The 15,988-nt window shown below is 39.7% G+C and overlaps 3 protein-coding genes across 6 annotated transcripts in view; 1 reads left to right on the forward strand and 2 right to left on the reverse strand.

Moving 5' to 3' along the window:
- fah (fumarylacetoacetate hydrolase (fumarylacetoacetase)) overlaps positions 1-1,144 on the reverse strand; it is a 35,498-nt gene extending 34,354 nt beyond the window's left edge. Inside the window, exons 1-2 of the mRNA XM_053315736.1 lie at positions 999-1,144; positions 406-516 (exon numbers count right to left, since the gene is read on the reverse strand). Of these exons, the coding sequence (XP_053171711.1) occupies positions 406-516; positions 999-1,079 (192 nt within the window). The 5' untranslated portion in view covers positions 1,080-1,144. The remainder of the gene's footprint in view (positions 1-405; positions 517-998) is intronic.
- Positions 1,145-3,835: 2,691 nt separating this feature from the next.
- On the reverse strand, positions 3,836-14,523 carry zfand6 (zinc finger, AN1-type domain 6). 4 transcript variants are annotated; one of them, XM_053315824.1, is made up of 7 exons: positions 14,458-14,523; positions 13,766-13,808; positions 9,258-9,418; positions 6,834-6,936; positions 6,654-6,733; positions 5,087-5,185; positions 3,836-4,462 (listed from the first exon to the last, which is right to left on the reverse strand). In XM_053315824.1, the coding sequence occupies exons 3-7, from the start codon at positions 9,406-9,408 to the stop codon at positions 4,314-4,316; spliced, it is 582 nt and encodes a 193-aa protein (XP_053171799.1). In that variant the 5' UTR covers positions 9,409-9,418; positions 13,766-13,808; positions 14,458-14,523; the 3' UTR covers positions 3,836-4,313. The 4 variants fall into 4 exon arrangements, with proteins under 4 accessions (XP_053171799.1, XP_053171772.1, XP_053171791.1 ...); XM_053315797.1 differs by having other exon boundaries at positions 13,766-14,072; positions 14,458-14,467; XM_053315816.1 differs by lacking the exons at positions 13,766-13,808; positions 14,458-14,523 and adding an exon at positions 11,298-11,342 and having other exon boundaries at positions 9,258-9,415.
- mthfs (5,10-methenyltetrahydrofolate synthetase (5-formyltetrahydrofolate cyclo-ligase)) lies at positions 12,768-15,853 on the forward strand. The gene is made up of 3 exons (XM_053315785.1): positions 12,768-13,019; positions 14,562-14,826; positions 14,949-15,853. Exons 1-3 carry the CDS (start codon positions 12,885-12,887, stop codon positions 15,173-15,175), a joined length of 627 nt encoding a protein of 208 aa, XP_053171760.1. The 5' UTR covers positions 12,768-12,884; the 3' UTR covers positions 15,176-15,853.
- Positions 15,854-15,988: the final 135 nt, after the last annotated feature.

Here is a 15,988-nt window from a genome sequence, read left to right on the forward strand (position 1 = left end):
CAGCTGGATTTAGTCTCACTCTAGTGATGCACACAGTGGCAGGGCTGAGGGGCTTACAGGGGCAGTTCTTGTGCCCTTTTTTGCTTTTGAGTTTTTTCCATAATTTATACTCTTAATCACAAATGAATCAACAACATAAATAAATAGCAAGAAAGTAAAACCACCTAGGATGGACATAGTAAACTCATAAACTCATCATCAGTTTGCTGTCATATGTTGCCCAATATTAGTGAATGATGCCAAATGACAGAATATAAAAATATATGGCATACTACCACGTGATTAACATTATGAACCAGGGGCGATTCGAGGACTTTTAGGGGGGGCTCAGTTCCTAATGAAAATTTGACATACAATCCCCCTGCTAAGTAGTAATGTATTTATTTTTGTTATGAACCAACATACCTGAGCAAAGACATCCTGATGTTTGGACATCACAGGTCCTTGAAACAAGGACAATATCACACTGAGGTCCAGTATCTGGTCTCCAATGGCAACCCCAATGCGACGTTTGGGCTGAAGAAACAGACAGAACAGAAGTTGAGATGATCCATGTTTCTACTGCACTGAATCAAGTGGATCTGTTCTTTCAAGTTTGCAGAATTGAGTTAAATCAAGAAGCCTGAGTAACTTCATCATTTGAAGCGCATTGTGTGCTCTTTTGAATATTATATTAGTTTATAGTACACTTTCTGTCTTTAATATACCTACCTCAGTTTTAATGCATAGTTTCATTTCATTTCATTTCAGGACTAGTATACTCATACCTCTCATGGTGCACTTCATCCCATTGTAACTATGACTAGCAAGTTTAAAAAGTATCTTTTAAAGTTTTTTTTTTTCTATATTCCCCAGTAGACACCATCTCTCAATGTACCACTTTTTTCTTAAAGTTTTATTTTGAAAATTGTGATTAGAAATCCTATTCTGACTGGCTTCACAACACATGACTGCTTGTAGTGTGTTATATTTGTATAAAAGAAGCAAACTGCACTTACATTGTCAGCTGTGGAGAATACTCCATAAGGAAGGTTGTGGAAGGAGAAATCAGAGGTAGCCTGGACTTGTATGAAGGACATCTTCTCTTTGGCTCAAGTATTCCACTCAACCTCACTGAATTACTGAGTGACTGAGCAGCAGCAGTAAGAGCTTCCAGATGTTTAACTGCAGCCTTTGGACCAAACCGCCTCTCACTGCACAGCCAATCACAAGCTGCCTGTTGTATCCACCCTAATCCACAGCTCTGGATGTTAATGCAAACCAGCCTGGTAAATGACTAAGCACAATTCCACTGATCAGACTTCTCTGTTTTTAAATAAAGTTTCTTTTTTTTTTAAACAAAGCAAAAGATGCTTAATGTCCAAGCAGTTTAATGAGAAAAAAGAATGTTAAATTTAGTGCACATGATTCTGTATTCTTTATTTTTGAATTATTTCTAAATAAAAGTTATAAATAATTACAGTAAGTGCAGAAAGCAAAAATTGAGAACAATTTATCTTTTTCAACTCACACCTCCGGGAGAGCTTGAACCATGTACCGGGGGAGGCGGGGGACATTGAGTCCGAGTGGGCCATGTTCCGTGCCTCCATTGTTAAGGCGGCTGACCGGAGCTGTGGCCGCAAGGTGGTCGGTGCCTGTCGGGGCGGCAATCCCCGAACCCGCTGGTGGACACCGGCGGTGAGGGATGCCGTCAAGCTGAAGAAGGAGTCCTATAGGGCCTTTTTGGCCTGTAGGACTCCGGAGGCAGCAGACAGGTACCGGCAGACCAAGCGGAGCGCAGCTAGGGTGGTCGCTGAGGCAAAAACCCAGACATGGGAGGAGTTCGGTGAGGCCATGGAAAAAGACTTCCGGACGGCTTCGAAGAGATTCTGGACCACCATCCGGCATCTCAGGAGGGGGAAGCAGTGCGCCGTAAACACTGTGTACGGTGGGGACGGTGCGCTGCTGACCTCGACTCGGGACGTTGTGGATCGGTGGAAGGAATACTTCGAAGACCTCCTCAATCCCACCAACACGCCTTCCGGTAAGGAAGCAGGACCGGGGGACTCGGGTGTGGGCTCTCCTATCTCTGGGGCTGAGGTTGCCGAGGTGGTTAAAAAGCTCCTCGGTGGCAGGGCCCCGGGGGTGGATGAGATCCGCCCCGAGTTCCTCAAGGCCCTGGATGTTGTGGGGCTGTCATGGTTGACACGACTCTGCAGCATCGCGTGGACATCGGGGGCAGTGCCTCTGGATTGGCAGACTGGGGTGGTGGTCCCCCTTTTTAAGAAGGGGGACCGGAGGGTGTGTTCCAATTACAGGGGAATCACACTCCTCAGCCTCCCTGGTAAGGTCTATTCGGGAGTGCTGGAGAGGAGGGTCCGTCGGGTAGTTGAACCTCGGATTCAGGAGGAGCAGTGTGGTTTTCATCCGGGCCGTGGAACAGTGGACCAACTCTACACCCTCTGCAGGATCTTTGAGGGTGCATGGGAGTTTGCCCAACCAGTCCACATGTGTTTTGTGGATTTGGAGAAAGCATTCGACCGTGTCCCTCGGGGGATCCTGTGGGGCGTTCTCCGGGAGTACGGGGTATCGGACCCCCTGATAAGGGCTGTCCGTTCCCTGTACGACCGGTGTCAGAGCTTGGTCCGCATTGTCGGCAATAAGTCGGACTTGTTTCCAGTGAGGGTTGGACTCCGCCAGGGCTGCCCTTTGTCACCGATCCTGTTCATAATTTTTATGGACAGGATTTCTAGGCGCAGCCCGGGTGTGGAGGGGGTCCGGTTTGGTGACCTCAGGATTGGGTCACTGCTTTTTGCAGATGATGTGGTCCTGTTGGCTTCATCAGACCGTGACCTCCAACTCTCGCTGGATTGGTTCGCAGCCGAGTGTGAAGCGGTCGGGATGAGAATCAGCACCTCCAAATCCGAGGCCATGGTCCTCAACCGGAAAAGGGTGGAGTGCACTCTTCGGGTCGGGGATGAGATTCTGCCTCAAGTGGAGGAGTTCAAGTACCTCGGGGTCTTGTTCACGAGTGAGGGAATGATGGAGCGTGAGATCGACAGGCGGATCGGTGCGGCGTCTGCAGTAATGCGGACTCTGCACAGATCCGTCGTGGTGAAGAGGGAGCTGAGCCGAAAGGCGAAGCTCTCGATTTACCAGTCGATCTTCGTTCCTACCCTCACCTATGGTCATGAGCTTTGGGTAGTGACCGAAAGAACAGGATCGTGGGTACAAGCTCTCCCTTAGAGATAGGGTGAGAAGCTCAGTCATCCGGAGGGAGCTCAGAATAGACCCGCTGCTCCTCCGCGTCGAGAGGAGCCAGATGAGGTGGTTCGGGCATCTAATCAGGATGCCTCCCGGACGCCTCCCTGGTGAGGTGTTCAGGGCATGTCCCACCGGTAGGAGACCCCGGGGAAGACCCAGGACACGCTGGAGAGACTATGTCTCTCGACTGGCCTGGGAACGCCTCGGGGTCCCCCGGGAAGAGCTGGACAAAGTGGCTGGGGAGAGGGAAGTCTGGGCTTCCCTGCTTAGGCTGCTGCCCCCGCATACCCGACCCCGGATAAGCGGAAGAAGATGGATGGATGGGTGGAATTTATCTTTTATTAGATAGACATAAATGAGAGTAAATGCCTTGAATGTGAACTGGCATTGACCGTCAGTTATAAAATATGCCCTTTTAATATTTTTTGTCTTTTCTTTAAGCTATTTACAAATCTTCTGAAAGGTCTGCCTCACTGTCAAAATGATCTTCTGTTTACAGCTAATATATGTATGATGCTTTATAGCAAATCTTCAGTGTTGCCATCTGCTACGTTGTTGAGCATGTGACAATAAAACCTTGAGTCTTGAATACACAACAGAGAACAGTTTATTAAACATTTAAAACTGTGAACAAACATAAATATGCCATAATATCTCTTGGCCATTCTTGTGTGCACCCATACTGTAAACTCTGTAAATGTTTCTCATAATCACTCATCATAAACATACACACACACACACTGAGTAAGATCCATCACACACTTTAAATTAGAGAATAAAACAAAAAGCTGATTTCTATTGATGATGTGAAGGCTTTTTTTTAAAATAAAACTGCATAGAAAACTGTGGAAAGTAAAGATGACTGGTGAGTTTACATGCATTCTTTATAACTGTACATAAGAACAAGCCTGCTGAGGAACCTGACTGTGTAAAATCACTTACAGGACTTGATTCATTGACTTATGTATTAAACACTGGGTGATGACAAAAGAATTAAGGAACATTAAACTTAAAGGTGTCCATCATAAGAGTGGTTGATGTTTATTTACTGATGAATGGTCTGAACAGTTTTAGATTTTATGGAGCTTCTCTCCTACAATGGCGGGGTTGTCCTTCTTTATCCTCTCTGCAGCGTCAGCTTTGTAGTCGAAGGAGCAGCTGTGAACGTCTGAGTATCGATGTGTGCTACAGAACACCTGTCCACATCTGCAGTCAAAACCTAAAATAGACAGTGTTAACATTAAAGAATTAAGTTGCTGACTTTCTGTTTTTGACTTGACTTGAATTCAGACATTTTCTTCTAAACACATTAAATAGGTCATAAATGTATTTCTAAAAAAGGTGTAAAAAGTTAGTCTTTTAGCCCTTTCTATACAAACCACTGTGACCACTGTCTTCAGGGATGAAGGAACATATCATCCAGTGCAGCACTGTGGCTCATTGATGTGTTTTGAATCGGTTTTGGACAAACGTAATACTGTAGGATAGTAGGAGCTCATTGCTGGTTTGTACATGAGATTTGTTGACAGTAATGAAAATACAGCATTATCCTTAACAGGTATGTGAATCCAATCCCAATTTTCAAGTACAGCTGTAACGATTAGTCAATTAATTGATTAGTTGAGCAACAGAAAATTAATAGACAATTATTCTTATATTTGATTAATCATTTGTCAAATTCTTTGATTCCAGTTTGTCAAATGTGAATATTTTCCTCCGTTTGGAACAAAATTTTGTAGCAACATATTTTTGACATTTTAGACAAGACATCTTATGGACCAAACAAAACAGAGCTGCTTAGTGTAGTAACTATTGAAGCTGGTGTGAGTGTTGTGTGTCGTACCAGTCAGGCCCACTTTCTTGCGGCAGGTGAAGCAGCGGTTTTTCTTGGCTTTTGGCTTCTCTTCTGCGTCTGCAGGTGAGTCCGCTACGACTTCACACACTGAAATAGAATCACAGCAGTCACATAATTACACGCAAACAACAACAAAAGGTCATCAAACTTTTACTCAGTGCTCTCTGGTCAAATGATTTTAAATTATATGTCACTTTTATTATTAGAACAAGCCTTTGTTGTTTTTGAGCTTTGAGCTGGTACAGGAAAACATGATGACTTTTAATTTCCACACTAAAGAATTGGACTCTTATTTCCTTTCACATCTATATTCTCAACAGCTCTAACTGCACTAAGAGGACCTTAAAGTTGCATTAAACATCATTCACACAACATGCAGCCACACTATAGTACCAACATCACAGACCATTGCTTACTCAATAAAGTTGGCAGGAAAAAAGAAGAAAGTCAACAACTCACTAAACTCAGATGGAACTCGGCAGTACTGATCTAACATGGATCAAGATTGTGTTACTGTATTACCTAGTTCTCACCTCAAATATTTATTTTCAGCAACATATTTGAGTGTACTGTTTAGCATGGAGGATGTGGATACTTCTTGCCTCTGGAGTAATCTATTACAGATCTTGACTTACACCATGTCCAAGTCCAGCATGTGCTCTTATTGTACAAGCAGTGATGACAGTAAACCCTCAACTAACCTAATAATACTGATCTAGTATTAAAGCAACTAACCTAATAATACTGGTCTAGTATTAAAGCAGGATTTGCATGTATCTCACATATAATGTGGTTGGTGAGTTTAGACAGTCAGCATCAGAGATGATTACATATGGATCAAATAGTTTACACACATCCTGTCAAATGCAGTATTCAACCAGCTGATACTAGTTACACTGTATGTGGTCATTTTGAGTCAATTATTGATGAGGCTACTAAATATGAATCTTCTTGTCCATGAGGCAAAGAGATCCAGTGATAGTTATTGTTATTATTATTATTAGATAATAGTAACATGGGAATCTGTGATATGTGCATTAGGAGTATAATAATAGTAAAATAACACAATAAATTATATAGATTTTTCTTTTGCTGTACATTGACTATTTTTAGTTCATTAGGAATGAAAATAGGGGACTATTATTATACCTTTGGTTTTCTGTTGTTGTTTTTTAAACAAATATCTAGCAAAGGACTAAAATGATAAAACACATAAGAGTACAGCCATGTAAAGTTAATATGACCTAGTAATGGGTCTAATTGTGAGTAACAATAACTCACAATGAGTAATTAGCAGCTTGATAAGTATTTAACACCATCCTGTCTGATATTATTTCACATCAGCTGACTGAGCAGACAACTGTTACATCTGACCCACATGAAGAATTTCAACTGCATAGCAACACGGGAAATACTAAATATGATGATATGAAAGTATTTAGGGAAACTAAAACTAAAATTGATGTTTGTCAAATGGAGAAAATATAGCTCAACACTTCTCTGTTATACTAACAGACAGTGAAAGAAGAAGAAGAAGGAATAGGTCAATGCATACTTTGTAAATCATTAGCTGACAGACTGCTCTTTGCTCTTGAGGTATTTTCTTCAGTTGAGGTCACTGAGGCTGATGTTGTTCTACAAAAAACACACATACACAAAAACAATATGATTCATACATATAGTACAGTGTGATATAGTTAGTTTGGACAGTGGTGTGAGGGTGAGGCAGTCGTACCTGCTGTGTCCACACTCTGTGTCTGCTGGTGAAGTGACTGTAGTCCTGTCAGAGCACTGTGTGAGGACACACTCTCCTGTACTGCTGTCAGCAGAAGAGAAACCTGAAATGAAAAAGCACATTTCACTTTAAATATGCTCATTCACTTCCACTCAGTCTGTGGATGCACACTGTACATAAGGTCCTGATAGTGGTCTCCTCTGATTAGGTAAATAAACACATGCATAGTCTGCATGTATATTACCTCTACATATGAATATATTGATAAAGTTTGCATATGCATGGACTCGCACTGAATTTGCATAAAAGCGGTAGAATGCTGAAGAAGCAGCACAGTCTAGTGCTGAAATGAATAGTCAAATTCATTCATTCATTCATTGACAAAAACATTGAACTGCAACAATTTTGATAATCTATTACTTCAATCATTTTATCAATCAATCAATCAATCAATCTTTATTTGTATAGTGCCAAATCACAACAAAATTATCTCAAGGCACTTTACACATAGAGCAGGTTCTAAACCGAACTCTTCAGGTTTTAACTTTAAAGAGACCCAACATTCCCACATGAGCAACAGTGGCAAGAAAAAACTCCCTTTTAACAGGAAGAAACCTCAGGCAGAACCAGACTCAGAGTGGGCGGCCATCTGCTTCGACCGGTTGGGGTAGAGAGGAGAGAAAGGAAGGATAGGAGAGAGAAGCACAATGAAAATCAACAATGAAGCTAGAAGGTCCGGGACTGGAATCTGTCACCTGGACGTCTACAGGCCCACATTACCTGTGAGATAAGAAAGCACAGACAACTCCGGGGAAGAAGTTTAGGTTACTGAATGCATTAATAGAACATGAATGTTAATGGATATAGGTGGATGGATAGAGAGAGAGGGAGGAGGAGAGAGGAGCTCAGTGCATCATGGTAGTCCCCCAGCAGTCTAAGCCTATAGCAGCATAAGCTAAGAGCTCTAAGAGCCCTAACTATAAGCTTTATCAAAAAGGAAAGTTTTAAGCCTACTCTTAAATGTAGGGGGGGGTGTCTGCCCCCCGGACCAAATCTGGAAGATGGTTCCACAGGAGAGGAGCCTGATAGCTCAAGGTTCTGCCTCCCATTCTACTTTTAGAGATACTAGGTACCACAAGTAGACCTGAATGCTGGGAGCGCAGTGTTCTAGTAGGTACATATGGTACTATCAGCTCTTTAAGATATGATGGAGCCTGATCATTGAGAGCTTTGAAAGTGAGGAGAAGGATTTTGAATTCTATTCTGAATTTTACAGGAAGCCAATGCAGTGATGGGAGTAATATTTCTAGTTTTTGTCAGAACACGAGCAGCTGCATTCTGGACCAGCTGGAGAGTCTTTAGAGACTTGTTAGGACAAACACACACTTTTACAAACACTAATACCAAATAATCTCTGTTTCTAGCTTCCAATATGCAGATTTAATGTGTTTGTGCAATATATAACAGAATAGTGTATCTTTAGGTTTTGGACTGTTGGTTGGATAAAACTAGATATTTGCATCACCTCAGGCTCTTGGATTATATAATTGATATCTCTTACTATTCATGTCTTACTAACTAATTGAGAAGACAATATACAGATTAACTGATGATGAAAAAGAATTTTAATTGCAGCCTCATTCTCATCTGCTGGTGGAAAACACAGACCTTAAAACTGACATACAAATCGTAAAATACAATTGAATCAGGAGCCACTTTCACCTCATTTTTAACATACAAACTGCAACTCCTCTCACATTTATCCATTTAACTAAGAGCAGAAAAAAGAGCACACTTGCCACCAATGTGTGAGCATGTGACAGGACTGTAGATCACACTAATGTATGTGAAATTTGTGAGTGACCATTTGTGAAACAGGATGCTGCTATCACTTACGATCTGTGTGGATGCAATGTTTACAAGTTGTCAGAAGCCTAAACAAACATAATCCTAATACACTTCCAATAAAAGTTATGCAGGACTAAATCAGTAGTCCTCACTGGGTGCAAAAAATACATTTAGAACTTTATATGAAGCTAGAATAAGTCTTCAACAGTGTGAGATAATCAAACCAAACTGGTATCTCCCAAAGTTACAGCCTACAGAAGCACAATGAAGGAATTATGAGCTAGAAGGATTACAATAAGTAAAAACTGTTCCAAAGCTCATATGGACACCTGACTGTTGTTTTAAAACTAGAGCTTGTGGACACTTCCCTGGAAAATCATTTAAAAGCAACACACTTACGTGACTCTCTACAGTAAGATAACATATGCTCAGGGGAAAGATCCCCATACTGTACTGATAAATATCAACTGTGCTTCATATTCAGCAGCACATACATACATGATATCCTCACTAAGTATTGGTGCAAAGATCAGCTTCATTCAAATATTTTATATTCTATCATTTTTTAACACCCACCTGTGGAGCTCACTCGTCCACTGCCATTCTGTCTCTGTAGGAAGTCCTTGTAGCACAATGAACACATGGCGTTATTGCTGGGGTTCCCATAGAAACCACAGCCTGTGGTACAGAGCAGAGGAGCTGGGCTGCGGTTGGTCTCCTGGGCCATGATGTCCCTCCTGTGGGGACAGTGTGCAGGTCAGTACTGTATCTGCATCATTAGACCAGTTCCAAGAGAAGTGAAGAGGAAGTACAGATGAGCTCTGACTGGATCACATTGTTTTAAACTATATTATAAAGGATTAGAGATGAGTGCACCTGATTGTCACATTCTTCTTCCTGTGTCTAATGTTGGAATGTCATTATCAATATTCAAAATGCCAAAAATTTAAATTCTACATTCTACATTACACAATATAAAATGAACAAATGATTATTTAAATGAGGAAATATCTGATCAGAGAATAAGAAAACAAGACTAGGAGACTAATGGAAATTGCACATCTGAATTTATGTTTAAATCTGACGTTTAAAAACACAATGAGTCAGATACATTCTGAAACTATTTCAGAAGAAATGAATGGACTTGTTATGTAAAGGCTTTTAGAGTGTGAAAAACTATTTTAACTACAACTTTCAGACCTTATAAACATAACAGCCACGACTCAGTCCCTATCTGTTTTCTTGTCCTCAATGGACAACAACAATCTGCCAGAAAATACATTCATACCAACTTTATTGGAGTAAGAACTTTCATCTCAAAGGGAAAAAAGTTATGTTATGTTTCTTTTTTACTATCTTGCATACAGTGGTGTTATAAGAACAAGGAAATCAGGCTGAAATCAGGAACCTTCATCTGCTGAGAGGATTCATTTTCCTCAAACTGTTTCCTAAAAGTGAGTGAGTGTCCGCTGCTGCTAACACTGACACTAACACTGACACTATTACAACATGTCTGATGTCTTGTCTGCCTTTTAAACTTCTGCTTCTCAGTGTCATTATACTGGGACACAAGACACATCTGAATATCAGCTGAGTGTCTGAGATTCACTGTTTGTGAATGGAGGGTCAGTCTACAAAGAGATGGGGTGTCACAGAAAATGACCCTGAAACCGATGTTGATCTGCCCTACGTTATTTTCAGTGTTGATGACTGCCATTGAATGCACCATTCTGACAATCTGCTTAAATTAAAGAAGTATTATCACCTCAGTTTACTTTAAAGTTGTCTGCTATTTTCTGCATTATTATAAATGACATCATGGCATTCTTCATGCTGATGCATCAAGTTTCAAGTTTATTTGTCATTTACATGTGTGCACATGAAAACGAAATTTGTACTCAGGTCCAGTAGCATACAATACAATGAGTGAGTCTAAAAATAAGCTATAATAAATAAATCATCAATGCATTAGTCATAGCTGGTTGAGGTAAAGTTAGTTTTACTTCACAGTTACATATTTGAATCCAACAGAACCCAAACTCATGTCTGGTCTCACTACATGTGAAGGTTCTGCTCAACCATTATCTTTATGTAAAGTACTGACATGTATTCAATGCACTGTCTCTCTTCCAGTGGCAGCATCCACTATGTAATATCTGCTATTCATATTCCATAGTGCTGCTATATGAAACACAGGATTTACAGCCAGTCTGAAGGATGACATTAACTCACAACAATGTCACCTTCCTGTCTGAAGGTACAACTGTTAATGATCACTGTTAATGCCACACACATATAACACAACTAATCATGTATTAAGTTACTGTGTTATACTGACAGTACAACTAAAGAGTTTGTACTCTAAATAACACAACTAACAATTGTCAGTCAGTAATCAAAACTTTAGTGTGTGTGTGCGTGTGTGTGTGTGTGTGTGTGTGTGTGGCTATCCTACAGTTAAATGCCCTTGCAATAAGACAGAGAAACTTTCATTTCCTGCTACAAAAACCTCTATTGTTCAAATAAAAGCATCAATATTCAGAAGCAACAGATAAGCGCGTTAAAAAGCTTTTCAGTTTGTTGTTGAAGAAACTTCGTGTTTCGTGTTTGACCGACCTCAGTAATTGTCCTCTATCTCTTCCTTGTACCACTTCTCTTCGTTTCTACCATACAGTCTATGGTTTCTACACAGGAATCGACACCAGTCAACACCCAGACAACAACCTCATCGATCGATCGACTATTTAATTACACATAAATGCATTCTATTGGCTAGTTCCAGTTCGAGCCACGCCCATACTCACATATTCATTGGCTGGATGTCACGTCAATCATATAATATTTCAACGGAAGTTTAAAACGCTTGATCGTCACGTGATTCATGTAGATTTCAAATAGTTGCAGTCAGAGTGATACATGTATATATATATATATGTACACACACATACATATACATGTTGTATATATAAATACATGTGTATACATGTATTATGCATACACACAAACACACACACACGCACACACCGGTCACTTCATTAAGAACGCCTGTGCAATCTAATTCAATCCATTACAACATGTTATAAATTCTACTTTTTTCAAGTTTACACATTTTCAGTTTTTGTTGACATTGTCAAAAAAGTAATAATTCTACTTTATGTGTATTACTGATTGGTGGCATACTGGGGTGCATAATATTGAATGGTGTTCCTAATATCCTAACCCTAACCCTAACCCACTCCATTAACATACATCACCCACTATGACTTCAGCAATAAACATAAAGTAGCCTACAATGATCACCTTTCTGACAATGCATAAACTTCGTAAAATGTCGAATTGAAAGCAGAGCTGTTGTATTGGATTGCATTAGATTGCACAGTGAGTGCACAGTGTAATAGAATGCTTTTGGTTATAAAGTTAGTACAACATTATTCTAAGATAAGTTAAGAAAAAATATTCCTTTTAATAAAGGAATATTTTTTGGTGGAGGAATTTTCATTATTACAACAGCAAAGTGGACAGTAAAAATAGAAGAGCGGCAATAAAAAAATAAGAACAATAAATAATAAGTACAAAAGCAATAAAAAAACAATAGTAGTAACAAAATATAATAAACAATAATTGTGACATTATGTACAAAAGTAAAAATAGGTGTTGAGTGATAATATACCTGAGTTGATATTGTTATTGCACAGATTTAAAGTGAAATATATATATATGTATATTGCACAATTTAACTTAAATTAGTAGTATACATGGAATTCCTGATATTTAATACGATAATAAAATAATAATAAATAAGTATAAAAATTACACTCTTTCAAGTGTATTCTTGCATCTGAAATGAATGTTCAGCTGTTTGTAGAGCACAGGACTGGCCTGTATTGGACAGTACAGGATCAATAGCTCACTCCTGTCTGTAGAGGGCAGCATTACATATCTTAGTGTACAGCCTGCCGGAAATACAGTAGAAGAAGAAGAACGCTGTAAACCAGAAGACCTGGCAGTGTGAATAGCTTACACATACAGGGTAAAGTGCTGCCTCTATTGTTAATGTGTAACTAGTGAACAGTAGAATGAAGCAATGTTCTTCACAGTCCAGACAGCTGAAGTAAACACTGCAGCATGAGCCTGTTGTTATCTTCTCTAATACTGTTATATTCACTGAGCCTCTAGTTCAGTCTTCTTCTCTTCTCTAATACTATGATGTATGTGAGAACAGACACAATGGCAGCTTTACGTGCAGCTAAACAAGCTCTGAGAAAAGAGATAAAGCGACGTGTTGCTGCTGTGACTGACCAAGAGAAACACCGACAGTCTCTAGTAGTTTCACACAAGGTAAGAGACTCTTATGATACTCAAGTTACAACATACTGTACATGTGCAAGAAACTGTTTTCCTATTCAGTATATGATCTTAATAAACGTAAAACGCAGAAGTTTGATGACCAGATGTTTCATTGAGTTGAGTTCATGTTGTGAAGCACGAGGCTGTCATTAGGATCACATGTCTTCAGTAGGTCTTATTTTACATTACAAGGCATGGTGGGAGTGAGCACTTCCGTTCAGAGCTTTACTTTGAAGGTTTATTGAACTAATGTGTTTTTGGTGTTTAAAAACAGAGCGAAGTGTTTAGTTTCTTCATCAGATGTTTCTAAAGTTTGTAGTTGAGTATCAGCTGTTGCATAACTACTGATAAGTCTGGCTTTGGTCACTGTGGACTCAACATGCTCTCACCTGTGTCCAGTGTGTGCAGTGACAGGCTTATATACAGAGACTTTATCTGCAGCCTTGTTTATATTATAATTCTATTTTTCTTGTCTATTTTTTCTAGTTATTTAGCAGTATAAAGTGACATTAAATATTTCTGTTTACATGATAACTACCTTTCATATTCAATACAGACAAACATGGTCCTTATTTAGACACTTCTCAAAGAAAGTCAAATATCACATAAAACTCATCAGAATACATGGTTGCCTAGTAACAAGTCATTAACTTACTGTACACACAACATGTGATTGCTTGAAGAATGAATGACAGCAGCAACATGTTTTATATCATTATGATATATATTTAACTTACCTTCTGATGTTAGAGTTAGACCTGGTTCAGATCAGAGAGGAAGCTGCCTGAAAAGATGACTGAAGATGAAATGGAGTTCATTAAGGATCAGTTCCACTTTATTCAGACTGAGGTTTTATTTGTGTAATTTGGTCATAACATTTTACTTATCACATGCTCCAACTGTGCACATCCTGGTTCACATATGCACTGAGGGATTATTACTGCTTTCTGTTTGTGTTTCTTTCCACATCTGAATTTATTTTTGCAGTGATGCTGTGTTCCAAGATCTTACTGTGATTACAGTAAGATCACATTACAGCCAAAACTACAAAATAATGAACCACAGTTAGTTTCTTATGTTCAATATGTGATGTTTGTTGAAGTGTGGTTGAATTAGTTTATTTGTCTCTAGGCTCAGTTTTAATTGTCCTGACATCATTGTGGGCATTTAGATGTAGGCTGTTAAGAGTGGAATCTTTAAGAAAGTTAAAGCTCACTTTGGCATCACAATATGATTAAAATTCAGATTTCACTTTAACATTGTGCACAGGCTTTAGTTTAAATATGAATTAAGTTTTGGCTTCTGTGAACAAATTCAGAATCACTGAAGACAATCATCATGTATCCATCCACCACATAGCAGCTTCATTCTGTACTGATGCATTTTACCAAACACATTTGTAGTTAATCACATCACTACAAATAATCACCTTTGGGGCCCCTGAGGGTCTGTGATAATCCAGACTGGCCCCTGCTCCTGGGCTCTGGTAACATCCTTGGTTCTAACTTTCTCTTCTTCTTCATTTGCTTCTAGCTGTTCAAACACCCCAAGTACATGTCCTGTAAGAGGATTGCAGTGTTCCTCAGCATGCATGATGAAGTACGCACTGAGGAAATCATCAAAGATGTGTTTAAAGCAGGTAAAAGCTGCTTCATCCCCAGATATGACAGCAAGAGCAGCCACATGGACATGTTGAAGCTCAACAGTCTGCACGACATGGAGACGCTTCCTCTGACATCCTGGAACATCCAACAGCCTGCTGACAATGATAACAGCAGAGAGGAAGCACTGGCTGGAGGTAACACACACACACACACACACACACACACACACACACACACTGTAGCTGGTTTCTATTTATTAATAAGGACAGATATTTACACAGACCATTATCACTGATTGTCTGCTCTCATTATCCAGGAGGTCTGGACCTGATCCTGATGCCAGGTCTAGGTTTTGACAGGTCAGGGAATCGTCTGGGACGGGGAAAGGGCTTCTATGACACCTACCTGGAGCGCTGCATCAAACACCCCAAAGGAAAGCCTTACACCATCGCCCTGGCCTACAAAGAGCAGCTCTGTCAGGACATCCCCGTCAATGAAAACGATGTGCTCATAGATGAAGTCCTGTATGAGGACAATGAGTAGCTGCTGGTCAATGAACTCCTAACTGGCTATATTTACATGCCAAAGCCAGTTAAAGCCGGTTCAGTTAGATGTTTAGAAATCCTCTCCTCCTTCTAACCTCAATGAATCATCCAATCTATGAATATATGTTCACTTATCACATGTCTCCTCCTCCACTGTGAAGTTCATTCTTAGTGTTTGTACAGTGGCGGCTTCAAGTTACCACATTACATTTGTTTAAGTTGCAGACTGGACCATGATTGGTTCCAAACTAGCTGTGATGTCACAAACCATGCTCCTAAGTATACACCTTGAACTCAGAGATTGAAGGTGAAAACAGCCTTTTAGTGCCAAGCACTCAACTGAGGGAACAGTAAGAACCAAATACAAACATGTTTGAAGAACTTTAACAAGACACACCTTACCTTTTTTTTGTTCTCCTGCACAGGTTTAGTAAAGTCATCATTCAGGGGTGAGCAGGACCTAGCAAAACTCACTGCCTTAGCTTGTGTCTCTGAAAAGGTGTTTGACTTTAATCTTTATACATTGTGATTCATCAACATAAAACATGCTGATTTGAAATATGAATTTCTAACATGATACAGTCTCTGAAATAATCTGTTGCATGGCATAATATATTTTATTATTCCGAAAAAAAATAAAAACTGGTGTTAAAAGTCATAATGTGGTCCTTTTTTTAACATTTACCACCAGAACCACCAGAGGGTGCAATTCAAAATGTGTACTATTAAATTATACATATATCATAGGAGATTGCTGTGGAACTTACTGTTCACATTTATTCTTCATAGAGGATGAATCTTTATGAATAAT

The sequence above is a fragment of the Scomber japonicus genome, chromosome 1, assembly GCF_027409825.1.
Source record: "Scomber japonicus isolate fScoJap1 chromosome 1, fScoJap1.pri, whole genome shotgun sequence".
In the NCBI taxonomy this organism is placed as follows: domain Eukaryota; kingdom Metazoa; phylum Chordata; class Actinopteri; order Scombriformes; family Scombridae; genus Scomber; species Scomber japonicus.

Bases quoted from the DNA above. Each gene is read 5' to 3' on its own strand.
- zfand6 (XM_053315824.1), bottom strand. From the start codon at position 9,408: ATGGCCCAGGAGACCAACCGCAGCCCAGCTCCTCTGCTCTGTACCACA. The intron at 6,937-9,257 runs GTGGGTGTTAAA...TTTTCATTTCAG, and splicing joins TGGACGAGTGAGCTCCACAG to GTTTCTCTTCTGCTGACAGC. The intron at 5,186-6,653 runs GTATGCATTGAC...ATTCTATTTCAG, and splicing joins GTCAGCTAATGATTTACAAA to TGTGTGAAGTCGTAGCGGAC.
- mthfs (XM_053315785.1), top strand. From the start codon at position 12,885: ATGATGTATGTGAGAACAGACACAATGGCAGCTTTACGTGCAGCTAAA. The intron at 13,020-14,561 runs GTAAGAGACTCT...ATTTGCTTCTAG, and splicing joins CTCTAGTAGTTTCACACAAG to CTGTTCAAACACCCCAAGTA. The intron at 14,827-14,948 runs GTAACACACACA...CTCATTATCCAG, and splicing joins AGAGGAAGCACTGGCTGGAG to GAGGTCTGGACCTGATCCTG.